Source organism: Pollachius pollachius (assembly GCF_949987615.1).
Source record: "Pollachius pollachius genome assembly, chromosome: 10".
In the NCBI taxonomy this organism is placed as follows: Eukaryota; Metazoa; Chordata; class Actinopteri; order Gadiformes; family Gadidae; genus Pollachius; species Pollachius pollachius.
In genome coordinates this window covers 3815840-3834866 of record NC_136943.1, presented here as the reverse complement: position 1 = coordinate 3834866, position 19027 = coordinate 3815840, and the positions used below count along the sequence as shown (strand labels likewise).

The following is a 19027-nucleotide window of genomic DNA, read 5'->3' as shown; positions in this document are numbered from 1 at the left end:
ATGTGTTCTGGTCAGTAGGATGTGTTCTGGTCAGTAGGACCAGGCTGGTGCAGGTGGATGTGTTCCGGTCAGTAGGATGTGTTCTGGTCAGTAGGACCAGGCTGGTGGTGGTGGATGTGTTCTGGTCAGTAGGATGTGATCTGGTCAGTAGGACCAGGATGGTGGTGGTGGATGTGTTCTGGTCAGTAGGACCAGGCTGCTGGTGGTGGATGTGTTCTGGTCAGTAGGACCAGGCTGCTGGTGGTGGATGTGTTCTGGTCAGTAGGACCAGGCTGCTGGTGGTGGATGTGTTCTGGTCAGTAGGACCAGGCTGCTGGTGGTGGATGTGTTCTGGTCAGTAGGACCAGGCTGCTGGTGGTGGATGTGTTCTGGTCAGTAGGACCAGGCTGCTGGTGGTGGATGTGTTCTGGTCAGTAGGACCAGGCTGGTGGTGGTGGATGTGTTCTGGTCAGTAGGACCAGGCTGCTGGTGGTGGATGTGTTCTGGTCAGTAGGACCAGGCTGCTGGTGGTGGATGTGTTCTGGTCAGTAGGACCAGGCTGCTGGTGGTGGATGTGTTCTGGTCAGTAGGACCAGGCTGCTGGTGGTGGATGTGTTCTGGTCAGTAGGACCAGGCTGCTGGTGGTGGATGTGTTCTGGTCAGTAGGACCAGGCTGCTGGTGGTGGATGTGTTCTGGTCAGTAGGATGTGTTCTGGTCAGTAGGACCAGGCTGCTGGTGGTGGATGTGTTCTGGTCAGTAGGACCAGGCTGCTGGTGTTGGATGTGTTCTGGTCAGTAGGATGTGTTCTGGTCAGTAGGACCACATCAGGCTGGGTGCCGCTACAGCCCCATCAATCAATCACCTAACGACTGATTAGTTAGGTTAATCAATTAGGGGAAAAACACAGACTGGAAGAACATGGCTGGGGGCTGGGAGGAGCTACGAATAAACATCTAGTCTGAAAACAACTCCGGTCCTCCTCCCCTCCTCCTCCTCCTCTGCATCTCCGGTACTGTTCCCAGTACCGGGATGTCTTCACTAAACCTGATCCCAGTACCGGGGCAACAGACACATTTAATCCTGATCCGAGCCTTAAGTACTTATCGTGTTTCCTGCTCTCTGAACAACGCCAGAACTCTCTCTCTCTCTCTCTCCCTCTCTCTGTCTCTCTCTCTCCCTCTCTCTGTCTCTCTGTCTCTCTGCCTCTCTGCCTCTCTGCATCTCTCTCTGTCTCTGTCTCTCTCTCTTTCTCTGTCACTCTCTCTCTCTCTCTCTCTCTCTCTCTCTCTCTCCGTCTCTGCCTCTCTGCCTCTCTCTCTGCCTCTCTCTGTCTCTCTGTCTCTCTATCTCTCTTTCTCTCTCTCCCCCATATTTCTCTTATCGTCATCATCCCCATCGATCTTGTCCTTGGTGTTAATTGACAGTTAATCTTCTGTATCTTGCAATTGGAGACCTCTGATCAGGTCTCCATGGTGACCCTGTGTCCGTGGTGATGAGGCTGATCAGGTCCCCATGGTGACCCTGTTTCCGTGGTGATGAGGCTGATCAGGTCCCCATGGTGACCCTGTGTCCGTGGTGATGAGGCTGATCAGGTCCCCATGGTGACCCTGTGTCCGTGGTGATGAGGCTGATCAGGTCTCCATGGTGACCCTGTGTCCGTGGTGATGAGGCTGATCAGGTCCCCATGGTGACCCTGTGTCCATGGTGATGAGGCTGATCAGGTCCCCATGGTGACCCTGTGTCCGTGGTGATGAGGCTGATCAGGTCCCCATGGTGACCCTGTATCCGTGGTGATGAGGCTGATCAGGTCCCCATGGTGACCCTGTGTCCGTGGTGATGAGGCTGATCAGGTCTCCATGGTGACCCTGTGTCCGTGGTGATGAGGCTGATCAGGTCTCCATGGTGACCCTGTGTCCGTGGTGATGAGGCTGATCAGGTCCCCATGGTGACCCTGTGTCCGTGGTGATGAGGCTGATCAGGTCCCCATGGTGACCCTGTGTCCGTGGTGATGAGGCTGATCAGGTCCCCATGGTGACCCTGTGTCCGTGGTGATGAGGCTGATCAGGTCCCCATGGTGACCCTGTGTCCGTGGTGATGAGGCTGATCAGGTCCCCATGGTGACCCTGTGTCCGTGGTGATGAGGCTGATCAGGTCCCCATGGTGACCCTGTGTCCGTGGTGATGAGGCTGATCAGGTCTCCATGGTGACCCTGTGTCCGTGGCGATGAGGCTGATCAGGTCTCCATGGTGACCCTGTGTCCGCAGGTCTCCAGGGTTACGGCGGGCCGTGTGAGCAGCAGTCGTGCGGGCTGGGACGGCACTGCGTGGCCCCCCCGGGGGGCGGGGCCGCGACCTGTGGCTGTCTGGAGCGCTGCCGGCCGCACTACAAGCCCGTCTGCGGCTCCGACGGGACGCTGTACCGGAACCACTGCGAGCTGCACCGGGCGGCCTGTCTCACCCACGCCCACATCACCATCACGCACAGCCAGGACTGCTTCTACAAGGGTAGGACACCTGTCTCAACACCTGTCTGTCTGAACACCTTTCTTACCCCTGGTAGGAACACCTGTCTGTCTGAACATCTGTCTGTCTGAACACCTGTCTGTCTGAACGCCTGTCTGTGCCCTGGTAGGACACCTGTCTGTCTGAACACCTGTCTTTCTGAACACCTGTCTGTCTAAACACCGGTCTGTCTGAACACCTGTTTGCCCTCTGGTAGGAACACCTGTCTGTCTAAACACCTGTCTGTCTGGGGATGGCCTCATCCCCAGCCTATCATCTGGTAGCGTTACCACCAGTGGGCGTGTCCTCGTTCTCAGCCTATCATTTGGTAGCGTTACCACCAGTGGGCGTTTCCCGCCGCGCCTGGCCCCGCCGTGGGGGAACCTCGAGTAACGGTTCTGCTCAGAACCGGTGGAGACCGGCTGGTCTGCTGGAAAGCAGGTTCCTTGAATCCTGAACGGAACCGGTTTGAGAACCAGAGCTAATTTGGGGTGATTACAGGGTCAAAGGTCATCACTAGGTGGTTCATCCTAGGGTCAAAAGTCATCTCTAGGTGGTTCATCCTAGGGTCAAAGGTGACCTCATCATGATGACCTCATTACGGTGACCTCATCATGATGACCTCATCATGTGGCCACAGAGTGCACAGAACACCCTCAGGCTAGGAAACATCGGCATGATGTGTGCAGAAAATGCTGTGTACCATCTTGTGTAACATGTTGTGTAACATGAGGCCACAGCGATCGGACACCGGACATGTTTGAATGACAGCACGAGACATGTTCTCCAGTCAGCAGGCGGGAAAAAAAAAAACACGCAAACTATTCATCATCAAACCCCCGCTGGGTGATTATTGATGAGGTCTGGGGTCGCTAGTGAACAGCGACCTCCAGGAGAGATCCAGCTCTCTGCTCTGATGCTGAGCCCCAGCAGGGGCCCCCAGCAGGAGGGCGTGTCTCCAGCATGGGGGGGGGCCCTGATCCCTAGGAAACACATCAACAGTCTGACGTCTGCTCCTCCTTGCGTATGATTTTAACTTTAGAGTTCACCCTCTCCTCAGCGATAAAGATGCTCGCTGCTGCATCCCATAATAAGCGCTCACTCCTCAGGGAGGCAAGCGGCCAATTAGTGCTAACGAGCTCTGGGTCAGGTGACGTACGAGGCGTCGGTCTGCTGGGTGGGGGTCTCGCTGGGGCTCCTCTACCCGGACAGACCCCTCCTGAGCCCAACCAAACCCCCGTCTCACCCACACCCCCAATCCCCCCCCCTCTCTTCCTCCAAGGACTGCTAACTGAACAACACCTGCCCCGGGTCCCTCAGGATCCCCCCGCTAACAAGCCCCCCCGAGGCCCAGCGAGGCCCGGCGGCCTGCTGATCACCTGGTTACAGAACGGCCGCCCCAGACCCCTCCCCTCCACCATGACCCGAGGGGCCGTTACCACGGCGACCACTCAGCGGCAACTGCCGGCGTCTCTGGGTCCTCTGAAATCCGAGGTCGCTAGGGGGCGTGGCCCCCCAGCGTCGCCGTGGCACCAGAGACCGCATGTCTTCCTAGGACCTGAAGACCTCACTCATGTATGAAGCTCTGTGTCCAGCCCTTTATTAACTCCAGCTCATGTATGAAGCTCTGTCCAGTCCTTTATTAACTCCAGCTCATGTATGAAGCTCTGTCCAGTCCTTGATTATTTCCAGCTCATGTATGAAGCTCTGTGTCCAGCCCTTTATTAACTACAGCTCATGTATGAAGCTCTGTCCAGTACTTTATTAACTCCAGCTCATGTATGAAGCTCTGTCCAGTCATTTATTAACTCCAGCTCATGTATGAAGCTCTGTCCAGTCCTTTATTAACTCCAGCTCATGTATGAAGCTCTGTCCAGTCATTTATTAACTCCAGCTCATGTTTGAAGCTCTGTGTCCAGTCCTTCATTAACTCCAGCTCATGTATCAAGCTCTGTGTCCAGTCGTTTATTTACTCCAGCTCATGATGCTACACATCCACACTACAGGAGGCTGTGAACTCGTGATGTTCTGTCGAGGGCTTTGGGAGGAGGGTGAATATGTAACCTGTGATTCAATACTTGGAAGGAGGGAGAGGAGAGGAGGAAGAGGAGGGAGAGTGAAGGGAGGGAGAGGAGGGAGAACAGAGAAGAGAGAGGAGAGGAGGGCGAGGAGAGGAGGGAGAGGAGAGGATAAGAGAGAAGAGAGAGGAGAGGAGGGAGAGGAGAGGAGGAGAGGAGTGAGAGGAGAGAAGAGAGAGGAGAGGAGTGAGAGGAGAGAAGAGAGCTGGGAGGGGAGATGAGAGGGAAGGAGGCAGAGTTAGAGGAGGGAGAGGAGAGGAGAGAAGAGAGAGTAGGGAGAGGAGGGAGACTGAGAGGAGAGGAGAGAAGAGAGAGGAGGGAGACTGAGAGGAGAGGAGGAATAGTGAGAGGAGGGAGAGGAGGTGTGTGTGGTTGAGGCTGGCTCCCAGCTCGGCTCCGGTCTGCTGTGTCTACATAAATAATTCAAAATAAAAGCTCTACTTGGAGGAGCAGTTGAGAGGAGGACTCCCTCATTGGGATCTGGAAACATCTAAATGAGGACTTATGATGTGAAATGAAATGATGTTCCTCCCTCCATGTGGATAATGACTCCGTATCTAGGAGATGTTTCTGCGGTGAGCAGACAGAGCAGAGAGAGTCTGACGAGAAACAAACTGAATCCTGATCAGAGTCCTGATATGAATGACAGATGGAGGGGTGTTGTCTTCTTTCCTTGTTGTTTCTTGTCTTTGTGTTTTTTTCAACTTATGGAGTTGTTTTAGTTTTATTATTGTCAGAAAACTTTAGAGTTGTGAAATAGGAAACCGAAAGTCGTCACACATCAAACCGCTGGCTCTTATTGGTCCAGTAAATGACATCTCTCCTCCAGAGATACACCTGACCCAATAGAGTTACACCTGGACCAGTAGAGTTACACTTGGACAGAGATACACCTGGTCCAATAGAGAGACACCTAGTCCAATAGAGATACACCTGGTCCAATAGAGATACACCTGGTCCAATAGAGATACATCTGGTCAGAGATACACCTGGTCCAATATAGATACACCTGGTCAAATAGAGTAACAACTGGTCCAAGAGAGTTACACCTATTGAACCAGGAGACTGAGACCAGACTGTTTCAGTGTTCTTGTGTTCTTAGCATAAATAATAGATCCTATAACAGAGGACTCTGGCGGCTGTGGTGACACTGGGATCATTGGGAGTACTGGGAGCAGAGAGAAACTTACTCCCAGAGAGAAACCAGAGCCACCAGACGAGTTCACAGAACCTCCTTCAGGACATGTGAGGTCCTCACATGTCTCTACTGACCTATGGCCAGGAGGTCCTCATGTCTCTACTGACCTATGGACAGGAGGTCCTCATGTCTACTGACCTATGGCCAGGAGGTCCTCATGTCTCTACTGACCTATGGACAGGAGGTCCTCATGTCTACTGACCTATGGCCAGGAGGTCCTCATGTCTCTACTGACCTATGGACAGGAGGTCCTCATGTCTACTGACCTATGGACAGGAGGTCCTCATGTCTCTACTGACCTATGGACAGGAGGTCCTCATGTCTACTGACGTATGGACAGGAGGTCCTCATGTCTACTGACCTATGGACAGGAGGTCCTTATGTCTCTACTGACCTATGGACAGGAGGTCTGTGTCATGTCGACTGTTGTATGAACGGAAGTTTCTCATGTCTACTGGTAGGAGGAGTTAAAGGAAATCTCTGCTTCTAGCAAGAGCTGAATGTTTGAAGTGAAATTACTGTGTTTGTCTGAGGGGAATGTAGAGAATTGAGCTGTTACCTTAACCCCAAGCAGACAAGTTAATGAGAATGTGGAACCTGTTTGGAAACTGCTGTGGAAGTCCTCTGTGGTGAAAAGCTATTTCCAGGATTTTCCCAGCGTTTGGGTTGTTTGGGCTTTAAGGGGAATGAGAATGTAGGTCTGGGGAACGGTTTCTAGGATGGTGGTTGGAGACAAATCCAACGAGACAATCATCGGAGCCAGCCGAGCGCTCAGCAGCAGACCAGCTCTCAGCGCAGAGAAAGGAAATACACACATATTTATTGTTAAGTATATATATAACCAATGCTCAAGCACCGTGTTGTGGTTGGGATAACTGAATGATTTATAGATACACTATTGTTTGTGCCCTTAAACTGATGCTATGAAATACATTTCAGACTGTTCTACTGCCTCCGTCAGTGTTGCCAGATTGGGCCAGAGTTCCCGCCCATTCTGGCAACAATGGCTGTAGTGCGCTAGAGCCATTGTTGCCAGATTGGGTGGGAACTCTGGCCCAATCTGGCAACACTGGCCTCCATCTGTCTCTAAGCATCAGCAGTATCAGCCGTATCAATACTATTAACAGTATTATGATGGATAACGTCTGCATGGAGGTTTGGGTCCGGGTAAGACACATCAACAGTGAGTGTTGACATGTTGTTTCTCTCTCTATTGAATCCATCCAATAACGTTCCAAATGTCAAACGTTTCCCTGTGGGACGTGAAGCCGAACTAAGCCAGTGGCAGCGAGTGGCCAGACGATTACATTATTATAAAAACGTTATTATTAAATGGCATTCTCTGGATTCATGTTTGTTCCACACAGTCGTCTAATCCCCAACGTTGTGTGCTTCACTCAGCGCTCGTCTCAGTGCGCCACTTAGTGCGTGTGTGTCAGTGTGTGCATGTCTCAGTGTGTGAGTGACAGGTGGCTTACCCTAACACAACACCATCTTCTGGTGTCAGGTAGATAACCCTAACACAACACCATCTTCTGGTGTCAGGTAGCTAACCCTAACACAACACCATCTTCTGGTGTCAGGTAGCTAACCCTAACACAACACCATCTTCTGGTGTCAGGTAGCTAACCCTAACACAACACCATCTTCTGGTGTCAGGTAGATAACCCTAACAGAACACCATCTTCTAGTGTCAGGTAGATAACCCTTCTAGTGTGAGGAGGTCGGTAGAGGACCCGGTCTTTGGAGCAGCAGGACCTCTCAGGGTACTCCGGTGGTCCTGAGAACATGATGCTAGGTGGATTATCTCAGCTCTCACTCCAGAATCTTCCTGTAACCATGCAGTTGTTCTGTTGCCTCATTTCAACGCAGAGTGAACCTGAGGTGTAACCTCGCCCCAGAGACTCCCCAGAGATCTCACTCAATATCAAAGCCTTGGCCTCTTCAACCAGTAGAAGCGCATCATTAGCAGAAAGCCCTAACAGGATCAGGGACGTGTCACCGTTCTTGCTCTCTGTCTCTCGGCTCCACGGTGCTTCTCTTCTTAGCATGTTGTTGTTGGGAATCCCCTGGAGAGCCACTTGTGAACCACGAGCCCTGTTGCTGTGTTTTCCACTTCAAATGTTTTCCAGGGCAGGAAACACGGGGAGCAGATCAAGGTTCATTCCCCTCAGAGCCTCAGTCGACTAGGTTGTTGTGATGCAGACAATGAGAGACAGGCGCTGGAAACGAGCAGCACAGAGCGAGACACTCAGTGGTAATTAACCAGCGTTTGTACAAGGAGCTATAAGCAGGATTTCAACATTTAATTATGTTATACCACATTGTGTTGATTGTGTATCATTAAGATCTCCAAGGACATATTGTGCAGCGGTTGTTGAAGACAAGCCAGCGGTCTTGTTTGCATTGTGTACTTCCCTCTGCTTAATCAAGCCTCAAATGCACGCATTAATAAGTATAAGCTGAGGGTAAGAGGTTGAAGAAGTCAGTGTGATCATCAGCACCAAGCGGTCTGCTTACCAAACAGACCTGAGCCATCGCCTCCGCATCCCAAAAGCACTGAGCTCCAGTCAGCAGGAATCACTGTGAGAGAGGACTTAGGAAGCCCCAGTTAGACCTGGTCCATAAGGGACCTGGTCCACCAGGGACCCGATCCACCAGAGACCCGGTCCACCAGGGACCCGGTCCATAAGGGTCCTGGTCCCTAAGGGTCCTGATCCACCAGGGACCTGGTCCACCAGGGATCTGGTCCACCAGGGACCTGGTCCATAAGGGTCCTGGTCCATAAGGGTCCTGGTCCACCAGGGACCTGAGCTGCTGTGAAAGGAGGGACGGCTTCAGGAGTGAAAGACAATTTTACCCCCTGAGGTCAACATTGTTATTATGTAACGTTATTATTGTTATTATGTAATGAAACGAAAAAATAACTTCACACGGTGTGTCTTTTTACAATTTATTTGTTACCAGCATTCGTAGTGTTGATCAGCAGAGAAATAGTCCGCCAAAGATGTTGACGTCGCTTAGCAACCGAGTACGCTGGGGTTGATAAGTTACCGGATTACTTGCGAGTGATACGAAAGACGGCAAAAAATCCACTTTCCTTGACGGCGGTCAATTATACTTAGCAACGGTGAATTATCAAATATAATTCACCACCGGAAGTTGTGAAGGGCCCATGCAAATGAAGGAGAAGAGAGAGCATAGAGAAGAGCCGTGTAATAAAATGTTACAATTAACTGTTATAATTATACATGTTACAATGTTGTACAATTATAATAATCTGCCCAATGAGGCGTAGACCAGGAGGTGCAGACGAGGTGAGGCCAGGAGCTCACCTCCTCCTCTCCTCCCCAGATGATGACTGCCGCCTGGGGGACTACCGCAGGATGAAGACCAAAATCCTGGAGCTCCACGAGCGACGGTCCCTGGGGTCCCAGCCCGCCGGCGCCCACACAGACAACATGGCGGCCAGGCGGCAGCTGGTCAACGCCATGTTCCGACGCTTCGACAGCGACAGCAACGGGCAGGTGGAGAGCAGGGAGATCTCCCAGGTGAGTCCCTACTACACCTGGATACTCATCCTATATGTTGCAGCCGTTCAAATTAGGCTATTGATTTTCTATATATATATATAGACCACTATACTATCTACCATACTGATAGCTGAACCCTCTTACCGGTCGTAAAGGTGCGTTCACACTAAAAGACACATTTGTCGCCCGTTCGCGTTGTCGCCCAAGTTTTGTTGCGCGACAAATCATAAACTGTCGCTGTGCAAGTTTTGTCAGGCGAATTTGCTGGGGTTCATCCCGGACTGCACTGCAGGGAACGGTTGGCCGGTTGAACGCTGGTTGGCTGTTACGTTACACTTGTCACTCAGTGGCCACGTTGTTGACTGTGATTACCTATCATCACGCGAAAGTCGCGGCAAAGTTGAAATATTTCAACTCGAGCGAATTTGTCGCCTGTGCAGGGCGAAAGTGTGGCGCGAAAAATCAAAACTTGCCGCGGGTTTTCTCGAGCGAATAATTCGCCCGATTTGCGTCTCTATGTTCACTTTGTATGGGATCTTGTCGCCCCTTCGCGTTTGGTGTGAACGCACCTTAACAGCCGTTCCTCTTGGTCTCCTCTGACCTCTTCCTCTGTGTGATTAAGGGCAGCCAGTCCGATATTTTACAGTGGATACTAAAGCACTTTAGTACCGGGCGTCTGTTGAAGTGTTTCAGAGTGTCGCTCTAAACACGTCTGTCGCCATAAACAACCAGGGAAGCGATTAGGGCCGGGCTTTAGAAGTGTCATCATGTGTCGCTTTGATGGCTGACACACGGCAACACACGGCAACAAGGGAGGTGAGGAAGGAGGGAGGGCAGGAGAGGATAGGATCAGGGAGGAGAGGGAGGAAAGGGGGGAAGGGGGGAGAGAGGGAGGGAGGGAGGGGGGAGAGGACCAACACAGGGAGGTAGAGAGGGAGGAGAGAGGGGGGTGAAGGAGAGGTATCAGAGGGGAGTCTCCACTCTGACCCTGGAGGAGGGAGCCCCCTCTCTGGGGATGAGGGGTCTTTGAGCGTCTCTAAAGCCCTCCCTCTGTGTCTGCGGTGCTGAGAGGAGATGTTGTGTCCACTCCAGCGAGCTGAGCTATCTGCTGCTGTTGGACGAGGGTCCGGAGGCCTCCGGGGGTCTGACGAGGGTCTGACGGACAGCAGCGTCACGCCACTTCCCCCCCCCCGGTTCATTCTGGGTCGTTTACGTAATCCTCCATGCTGATTGGCTTTCAGCCAGGGAACCAATCGATGTGTGGCGAGAGAAACGCAGAATCAACAAAAGCCCCCCTGGAGCCCGGAGCCTGAATATTGAATATTGAACATGACCTTTAGCTTAGCAGCGGAGCCGACTGCTGCCAGCCCTCTCCAGCCCCCCCCAGCCGGACTGGGATTACTGCTCCTCCTCCTCCTCTTCCTCCTGCTCCTGCCGCTCCCCTTCTCTTCCTCTATCTGCAGTGATTCTTAGTACAAATAGAGACACAAGCACTCCTAGCCGTCCTCCTCCTCTTCCTCGCCCCCATCCCTTCTCTTCCTCTTCCCCGATCTTCTTACTCCTGACCCTGGGTGTGTGTGTTCCTGACCCCTGACCCCGCTGTGTGTGTCCCTGACCCCGCTGTGTGTGTGTCCCTGACCCCTGACCCCGCTGTGTGTGTCCCTGACCCCGCTGTGTGTGTCCCTGACCCCTGACCCCGCTGTGTGTGTCCCTGACCCCGCTGTGTGTGTTCCTGACCCCTGACCCCACTGTCTGTGTTCCTGACCCCTGACCCCGCTGTGTGTGTCCCTGACCCCACTGTGTGTGTGTCCCTGACCCCTGACCCCGCTGTGTGTGTCCCTGACCCCGCTGTGTGTGTTCCTGACCCCTGACCCCACTGTCTGTGTTCCTGACCCCTGACCCCGCTGTGTGTGTCCCTGACCCCGCTGTGTGTGTGTCCCTGACCCCTGACCCCGCTGTGTGTGTCCCTGACCCCGCTGTGTGTGTTCCTGACCCCTGACCCGGCTGTGTGTGTCCCTGACCCCTGACCCCGCTGTGTGTGTCCCTGACCCCGCTGTGTGTGTCCCTGACCCCTGACCCCGCTGTGTGTGTCCCTGACCCCGCTGTGTGTGTCCCTGACCCCTGACCCCGCTGTGTGTGTCCCTGACCCCGCTGTGTGTGTTCCTGACCCCTGACCCCACTGTCTGTGTCCCTGACCCCTGACCCCGCTGTGTGTGTGTCCCTGACCCCTGACCCCGCTGTGTGTGTCCCTGACCCCTGACCCCGCTGTGTGTGTCCCTGACCCCGCTGTGTGTGTGTCCCTGACCCCTGACCCCGCTGTGTGTGTCCCTGACCCCGCTGTGTGTGTGTCCCTGACCCCTGACCCCGCTGTGTGTGTCCCTGACCCCGCTGTGTGTGTGTTCCTGACCCCTGACCCCGCTGTGTGTCTCCTCAGGTCATCCGACAGGAGGGCCTCTCCAGGGTCACCTCCACCTGCTCGCTCTACGACCTCCTGAAGTACGACGACCCGGATGGCGACGCCCACCTCACCCTGCAGGAGGTGTACTCCGCCTTCGGTGAGTTTGAGAACCTCCGCCTCGAGATACCCTCCCCCAGGACCCCAACAGGACCCCCCAGGACACCCCCCCCCCACACAGTCTGGTTCCATCTGGTTCAGTCCGGTTCCGTCTGGGTCCGTTTGGTTCCATCTGGTTCAGTTCAATTGATTCCAGTTCGCTCTGGTTTTGTCTGGTTCCGTCTGGTTTCATCTGGTCCGGTCTGGTTCCGTCTGGTCCAGTCTGGTTCCGTCTGGTTCCGTCTGGTCCCGTCTGGTTCCGTCTGGCTCCTTCTGGTCCGGTCTGGTTCCATCTGGTCCGGTCTGGTCCGGTCTGGTCCAGTCTGGTTCAGTCCGGTGTGAGCTCGGTGTGGAGGCCCAGTGTTCTGGACCAGGGCGGTTAAGTGACAGAGGACGGCGGGGCTCCACCTTACATCCCAGGGTGCCCTGGGGCAAGGCACCAGGCCCACAGAAGGTCCTAGGAGCCAAACCCCCGGTCTCTAGCCCGTGAGGAAAACAGGTGTGAAGCTGTCTCCAGTACCGGGCCGTGAGCTCCGTCCTCACGACCCTCGGCTGACATTTCAGTCGCTCGATACGTGACCTTTGTCTGGCGGAGCGTCAGCAAGGGAGGGGCTCAGCTCAGCCTGCTGGGCTCTGAGGACACCAGCAGAAACAGATGAGAACCTCAACGTAGAACTAGACCCTACCCCGAGGGGAGGAGGGGAGGAGGGGAGGAGAGGGGAGGTGAGAGGAGGCAGTTGGAGGTAAGAGGAGGTGAGGTGAGGTGAAAGGAGGTAAAAGGAGGTGAAAGGAGGTGAGGGGAGAGGAGGTGAGAGGAGGTGAGATGAGAGGAGCCAGCAGTCTAGTGTGTTCTAGTGTGTCCTAGTGTGTCCTAGTGTGTTCTAGTGTGTTCTAGTGTGTTCTAGTGTGTCCTAGTGTGTTCTAGTGTGTCCTAGTGTGTTCTAGTGTGTCCTAGTGTGTCCTAGTGTTTTCTAGTGTGTTCTAGTGTGTCCTAGTGTGTTCTAGTGTGTCCTAGTGTGTTCTAGTGTGTCCTAGTGTGTCCTAGTGTGTTCTAGTGTGTCCTAGTGTGCCCTAGTGTGTATTAGTGTGTTCTAGTGTGTTCTAGTGCGGGGGAATGCCATGTGGTGAAATAATTGAACCTCTTCCAGAGGCGGTCTCCTTATTGTTTAGATGACGAACCATAAAGAGATGAATTCAGTCGTGACGCTCCACACAACGCTGCTCACAGACAGAGCCCCGGGCCCGAGGGCTGACTGCTATTTTTAACACCCAGTTTACGGATCTATCCGGCGTAAAGTGTAACAGGCCTCCACAAAGCGCGGACGCATTATGCAGATGCAGAGCAGGCCCCGTCAGCGGGGAGACGCTCCGAGTCGGGTTGTCCCACGACAGGAGGAGGCGGCGAGCGTCGCGGCCGCACGGCTCATAAACACTCACAACCTCGGTGGGACGCGTCGCCCCGCCGCCGCTGTTGGTCAGAGCGCCAGATAAGACTTTAATGGTCATGCATTATTCATGCGGGAAGCGGGAGAGGAGAGAAGTGATGTTGATTTATTAGACGGTCCAAACATGAGGGGTGTGTTCCGCCGCCTCCGTTGTCCTCCTCTGAGGCGGTTGCATGGCGCCACAGTGCATCATGGGGGACGGATAAGGTTTATGGCTGCTTCGTAATAGTAGGATTAACCCCTGGGGGTGGTGGTTAGGGGTTAACCTCACCTGGTTAGCTTGGGGTTATGTCACCTGGTTAGCTAGAGGTTGTGTAACGTGGTTAGCTAAAGGTTATGTCACCTGGTTAGCTAGAGGTTACCCTCACCTGACTAGAGGTAACCACCTCTACTCCTCCAACAACACCGCCTCCTCATCTAACATCAGGTTCCTTAACCCCACCTCCTCCTCTGAGCCGATGTTGCCTCATTTCCCCGGGATCTCTTGCTAATGGAGCTCAGAGGAGAGCTGGGGAGGTGGGGAGAGAGGGAGGGTGAGGGGGCGGGAGGGAGGGGAGAGGAGGTGAGTCAGGGAGAAAGTTCTATGCGACTGGAATTGGAACGGTGAAGGGGAGAGGGGGAGGTGAGGGGGAGAGGGAGAGGTGAGGGGGAGAAGAGGTGAGGGGGAGAGGGGGAGGTGAGGGGGAGAGGGGGAGGTGAGGGGGAGAAGAGGTAAGGGGGAGAAGAGGTGAGGGAGAGAGGGGGAGGTGGGGGGGAGAGGGAGAGGTGAGGGGGAGAAGAGGTGAGGGAGAGAGGGGGAGGTGAGGGGGAGAGGGGGAGGTGAGGGGGAGAAGAGGTAAGGGGGAGAAGAGGTGAGGGAGAGAGGGGGAGGTGAGGGGGAGAAGAGGTGAGGGAGAGAGGGGGAGGTGAGGGGGAGAGGGAGAGGTGAGGGGGAGAAGAGGTGAGGGAGAGAGGGGGAGGTGAGGGGGAGAGGGAGAGGTGAGGGGGAGAAGAGGTGAGGGACAGAGGGGGAGGTGAGGGGGAGAGGGGGAGGTGAGGGGGAGAGGGAGAGGTGAGGGGGAGAAGAGGTGAGGGAGAGAGGGGGAGGTGAGGGACAGAGGGGGAGGTGAGGGAGAGAGGGGGAGGTGAGGGGGAGAAGAGATGAGGGAGAGAGGGGGAGGTGAGGGGGAGAAGAGGTGAGGGAGAGAGGGGGGGGAGATGGGGAGGTGAGGGAGATATTACCGAGGAGATTCCACCGCCAATCTCACACGCTGGGGCGCACGTGCACACACACACACCTCCCACACACACTTTCCACACACACACCTGCCACCCTTTTCTATTAGGGGACACTTAGAGGGTTCTGCACAGTGATTGGGTAATAAGCTGAGACGGTTCTGCGCTGTGATTGGATAATAAGCTGACAGGGTTCTGCGCTGTGATTGGGTAATAAGCGATGGGCTGAGCTGTGGTACGATCCGAACATTGAAGCCTCGTTGCTGTAACACTGCGTTTAGTTTCAGACTTTTATAAATATATAAAGATTGACGGCCGGATGAAAGGCTCCGTTTGAAGTTCACTCTGAGGAGAAGGTTAGCAGTTTAGTCAAGTCATAAGAACACAGAGCTCCACCCCGCCGGAACCCTGTTCCTAGGATGTTCCTTAACATGTTCTATGTTCCTATGTCTTGTTATGGGCTAGTGGGGTCTTTGTGGACAGGAGTGGCTGAAGGAGACGGAGCAAAACGTAGCCTAGACCGCCCTAGGCCCTAACCTGGTCGCTGCAGACTGTGTGAGCACCCAACAGCTCACCGTTGGTGTTGAAGAGATTTTTTAATATACTTCATTGATCCTGAAGGAAATGTATGATTTCAAAAGGAGCACAGCTCCACCTGAACCTCTTCAGAACCACCAGAGGAACCAAACCCTCGGTAGCTCAGACTGTTGGGACGGGCTGATCCTGCTGCTCCAGACAACGTCCTCATGGCCCTCTGGCTCCCCCTGATTGGTCCGTGCTGACAGCCTTGTCCGGCGCTGAAAATCATCAAGCAGTCCTTCTTCGGAGATGTTCGTCATAATACCCTCCAGGACTACTGGGCCTCTGGTTCTAGAGGCGCTGAACCCTCTCCTGGTTCTAGAGCTGCTGAACCTCCCTGGTTCCCGTCTGGTTCTCTCGTGGCGCTCCATAGCTCTTGGTTCTCAAAGAGCTATGAGTTAACGACTCTACAGACAACGGTCTCCTGTTAGTGGAGGACGGAGGACTCACAGCCAAAGACCTCACAAGACAGGCTTGGAATTAGCTTGGCGCATCCAACCTTAACCCCACCTTAGACCCACCTAAACCCCACCTGATGGATCAATGAATCAGTGTGTGTCTCACTTGGAATGGATGAGTGAATGTGAACGGTTTTGTGTCTCCAGACGTGTACCAGCTGACCCTCCCCAAGGACCAGGAGGTGAGCGTCACCGTGGTAACGGCGGGTCAGAGCACCGTGCTGACGTGTGCCGTGTCGGGGGAGGGGCGACCCCCCATCCTGTGGACCCGCCACGGACAGCTGCTCAACGAGCTGAACCTGGAGGACATCAGCGTACGTACACAGTACAGCCCCCCCCCCCCCCCCCCCCCCCCCCCACGTAGACCCCTACGGACCACTACAGACCCCTTACAACCACAAAAACACCTACAGACCACTAGAGACCCCTTAGAACCATAAAGACCCCTACAGACCACTAGAGACCCCTTAGAACCGTAAAGACCCCTACAGACCACTAGAGACCCCTTACAACCATAAAGACCCCTACAGACCACTAGAGACCCCTTACAACCATAAAGATCCCTAGAGACCCCTTAGAACCACAAAGACCTCAGAGACCTCTTAGAACCATAAAGACCACTATAGACCCCATAGAACCATAAAGTCCCCCTCCAGACCACTAGAGACCCCTACAGACCCCATAGAACCATAAAGTCCCCCTACAGACCACTAGAGACCCCTACAGACCCCATAGAACCATAAAGTCCCCCTACAGACCACTAGAGACCCCTTAGAACCGTAAAGACCCCTACAGACCCCTAGAGACCTCTTAGAACCATAAAGACCCCCTACAGACCACTAGAGACGCCATAGAACCCCTACAGACCACTACGGAACCCCCTATAGAATCGCGTGCTTGCTTTTTCTCGTGCATGCATGCTTGCTTGCGTCCACGCGTGCGTGCGTGAGTGCCTGTTCTCGTGCATGCGCGCGTGTCTGTGTGTGCGAGCGTGTCCATGCCTCAGGTGTCTCTTTCATCCTTCAAAGCAGAACGTGTTCAGCTGTCTCTTGTCCCTCTCTCACCTCTCCGCCTCGCTCGCCCGGTCAGCCATGAGAGAGAGAGAGGGTGGAGGGAGGGAAAGAGAGGGCAAAGGATAGAGAGACCATAAGTCGAGGTGTGTGTGCGTGCGTGCGTGCGTGCGTGCGTGCGTGCGTGCGTGCGTGCGTGCGTGCGTGCGTGCGTGCGTGCGTGCGTGCGTGCGTGCGTGCGTGCGTGTGTGTGTGTGTGTCTCACCTGACCAAACGGTCTCTCTTTAAGCAATGGGTGAAAAAGGGAAATCTGTGAGGGATTTGTATAAAAGCTCCGCCTTTAAAGGCGTGTGTGTGGGATGGAGACGATGTCACCGTAGTAGAGCATCTAAACACTATCGTCTCTCTCCTCCCTCCTCCTCCCTCCTCCCTCCTCTCTCCTCTCAGGACTTTGGGGATGATGGCTCCCTGTACATCACCAAGGTGACCAGCAGCCACCTGGGGAACTACAGCTGTCACGCAGACGGGTTCCCCCAACTCTCCCAGACCCACACACTGCTGGTTCAGGGTGAGCGCACGCACACACACACACGCACACACACACACACACACACACCTATGTTAAGAGTTGAAGAACTCAGACTATTCCATATCCTTCTCCTGCTGAGGTGTTTCTAGTAAAGAAGCATCTCCTCTCTCAACTGCCTCTAGCCTGTTAGCCTGTTAGCCTGTTAGCCGGCTCTCTGCTCCCTTCCTAAGACGCGGGCCCACGGACCTACCTGTGTGCGTGCGGGTGCGTGGTTTGTGCGTGCGTGCGTGCGGTTTGTGTGTGCGTGCGTTTGTGTCCCTACATCAGACACTCTCCTTTTCAAAGGAGATTTGAATCCATTCCTCAGACCCTAACAAGGGCACCTGAGGGGCAGACACCTGAACATTTTCTCAGCCAATGCATAAATGCATGGAGCCAGAGGCTGAGCGTTCCCCCTGACGACGGTGGGAGGCGTCACGCAGCCTTTGTAGCGGGATGAAGTGTGGAGGGATATTTAAAGTGGCTTTTGACAAAACGCTCGACAGCTGAGAGCTTTTTGTTTTCCCTCCGCCTCCGTCCGACACGACGAGACGCAAAATCAATCGGCGGGCGCTGCAGCCTCCCTGGCTTATCTGCTCGCTGTCCGCCCCCGCAGAGCGTGTTGTGTCTCCCCCCCAGTTCCCCCAGTCCTCCCAGTCTGAGGTGTCCCCGTTCCCCCAAGTGCCCCCAGTCTGACGTGTCCCCGTTCCCCCAGTTCCCCCTAGTCCTCCCAGTCTGACGTGTCCCCTGTCTCCCCCCAGTGCTCCCAGTCTGACGTGTCCCCTGTCTCCTCCCAGTCCTCCCAGTCTGATGTGTCCCCTGTCTCCTCCCAGTGCTCCCAGTCTGCCGTGTCCCCGTTCCCCGAGTCCTCCCAGTCTGACGTGTCCCCGTCCCCCAGTGCCCCCAGTCTGACGTGTCCCCTGTCTCCTCCCAGTCTGATGTGTCCCCTGTCTCCTCCCAGTGCTCCCAGTCTAACGTGTCCCCGTTCCCCGAGTCCTCCCAGTCTGACGTGTCCCCGTCCCCCAGTGCCCCAGTGCCCCCAGTCTGACGTGTCCCCTGTCTCCTCCCAGTGCCCCCAGTCTGACGTGTCCCCGTTCCCCCAGTTCCCCCTAGTCCTCCCAGTCTGATGTGTCCCCTGTCTCCTCCCAGTGCTCCCAGTCTGACGTGTCCCCTGTCTCCCCCCAGTGCTCCCAGTCTGATGTGTCCCCTGTCTCCTCCCAGTGCCCCCAGTCTGATGTGTCCCCTGTCTCCCCCTAGTCCTCCCAGTCTGACGTGTCCCCGTCCCCCCAGTGCTCCCAGTCTGACGTGTCCCCTGTCTCCTCCCAGTGCTCCCAGTCTGACGTGTCCCCGTCCCCCCAGTCCTCCCAGTCTGACGTGTCCCCTGTCTCCTCCCAGTGCCCCCAGTCTGACGTGTCCCCTGTCTCCTCCCAGTCCTCCCAGTCTGATGTGTCCCCTGTCTCCTCCCAGTGCTCCCAGTCTAACGTGTCCCCGTTCCCCGAGTCCTCCCAGTCTGACGTGTCCCCGTCCCCCAGTTCCCCCTAGTCCTCCCAGTCTGACGTGTCCCCGTTCCCCCAGTGCCCCCAGTCTGACGTGTCCCCGTCCCCCAGTTCCCCCTAGTCCTCCCAGTCTGACGTGTCCCCTGTCTCCTCCCAGTGCTCCCAGTCTGACGTGTCCCCGTCCCCCCAGTGCCCCCAGTCTGCCGTGTCCCCGTCCCCCCAGTGCCCCAGTCTGACGTGTCCCCTGTCTCCTCCCAGTCCTCCCAGTCTGACGTGTCCCCTGTCTCCTCCCAGTGCTCCCAGTCTGACGTGTCCCCTGTCTCCTCCCAGTGCTCCCAGTCTGACGTGTCCCCTTTCTCCCCCCAGTCCTCCCAGTCTGACGTGTCCCCGTTCCCCCAGTTCCCCCCAGTCC

General features: G+C 55.1%; 1 protein-coding gene across 1 annotated transcript in view; it reads left to right on the top strand.

Annotated features, from left to right (window-relative positions):
- The window catches only part of fstl5 (follistatin-like 5), a gene marked incomplete at both ends in the record, with an annotated part of 43498 nt that overhangs the window by 8968 nt on the left and 15503 nt on the right, over positions 1-19027 (top strand). The window contains 5 exons of the mRNA XM_079744707.1: positions 2245-2484; positions 9112-9308; positions 11725-11845; positions 15689-15855; positions 16999-17119. Coding sequence (XP_079600833.1) covers positions 2245-2484; positions 9112-9308; positions 11725-11845; positions 15689-15855; positions 16999-17119 — 846 coding nt within the window. The remainder of the gene's footprint in view (positions 1-2244; positions 2485-9111; positions 9309-11724; positions 11846-15688; positions 15856-16998; positions 17120-19027) is intronic.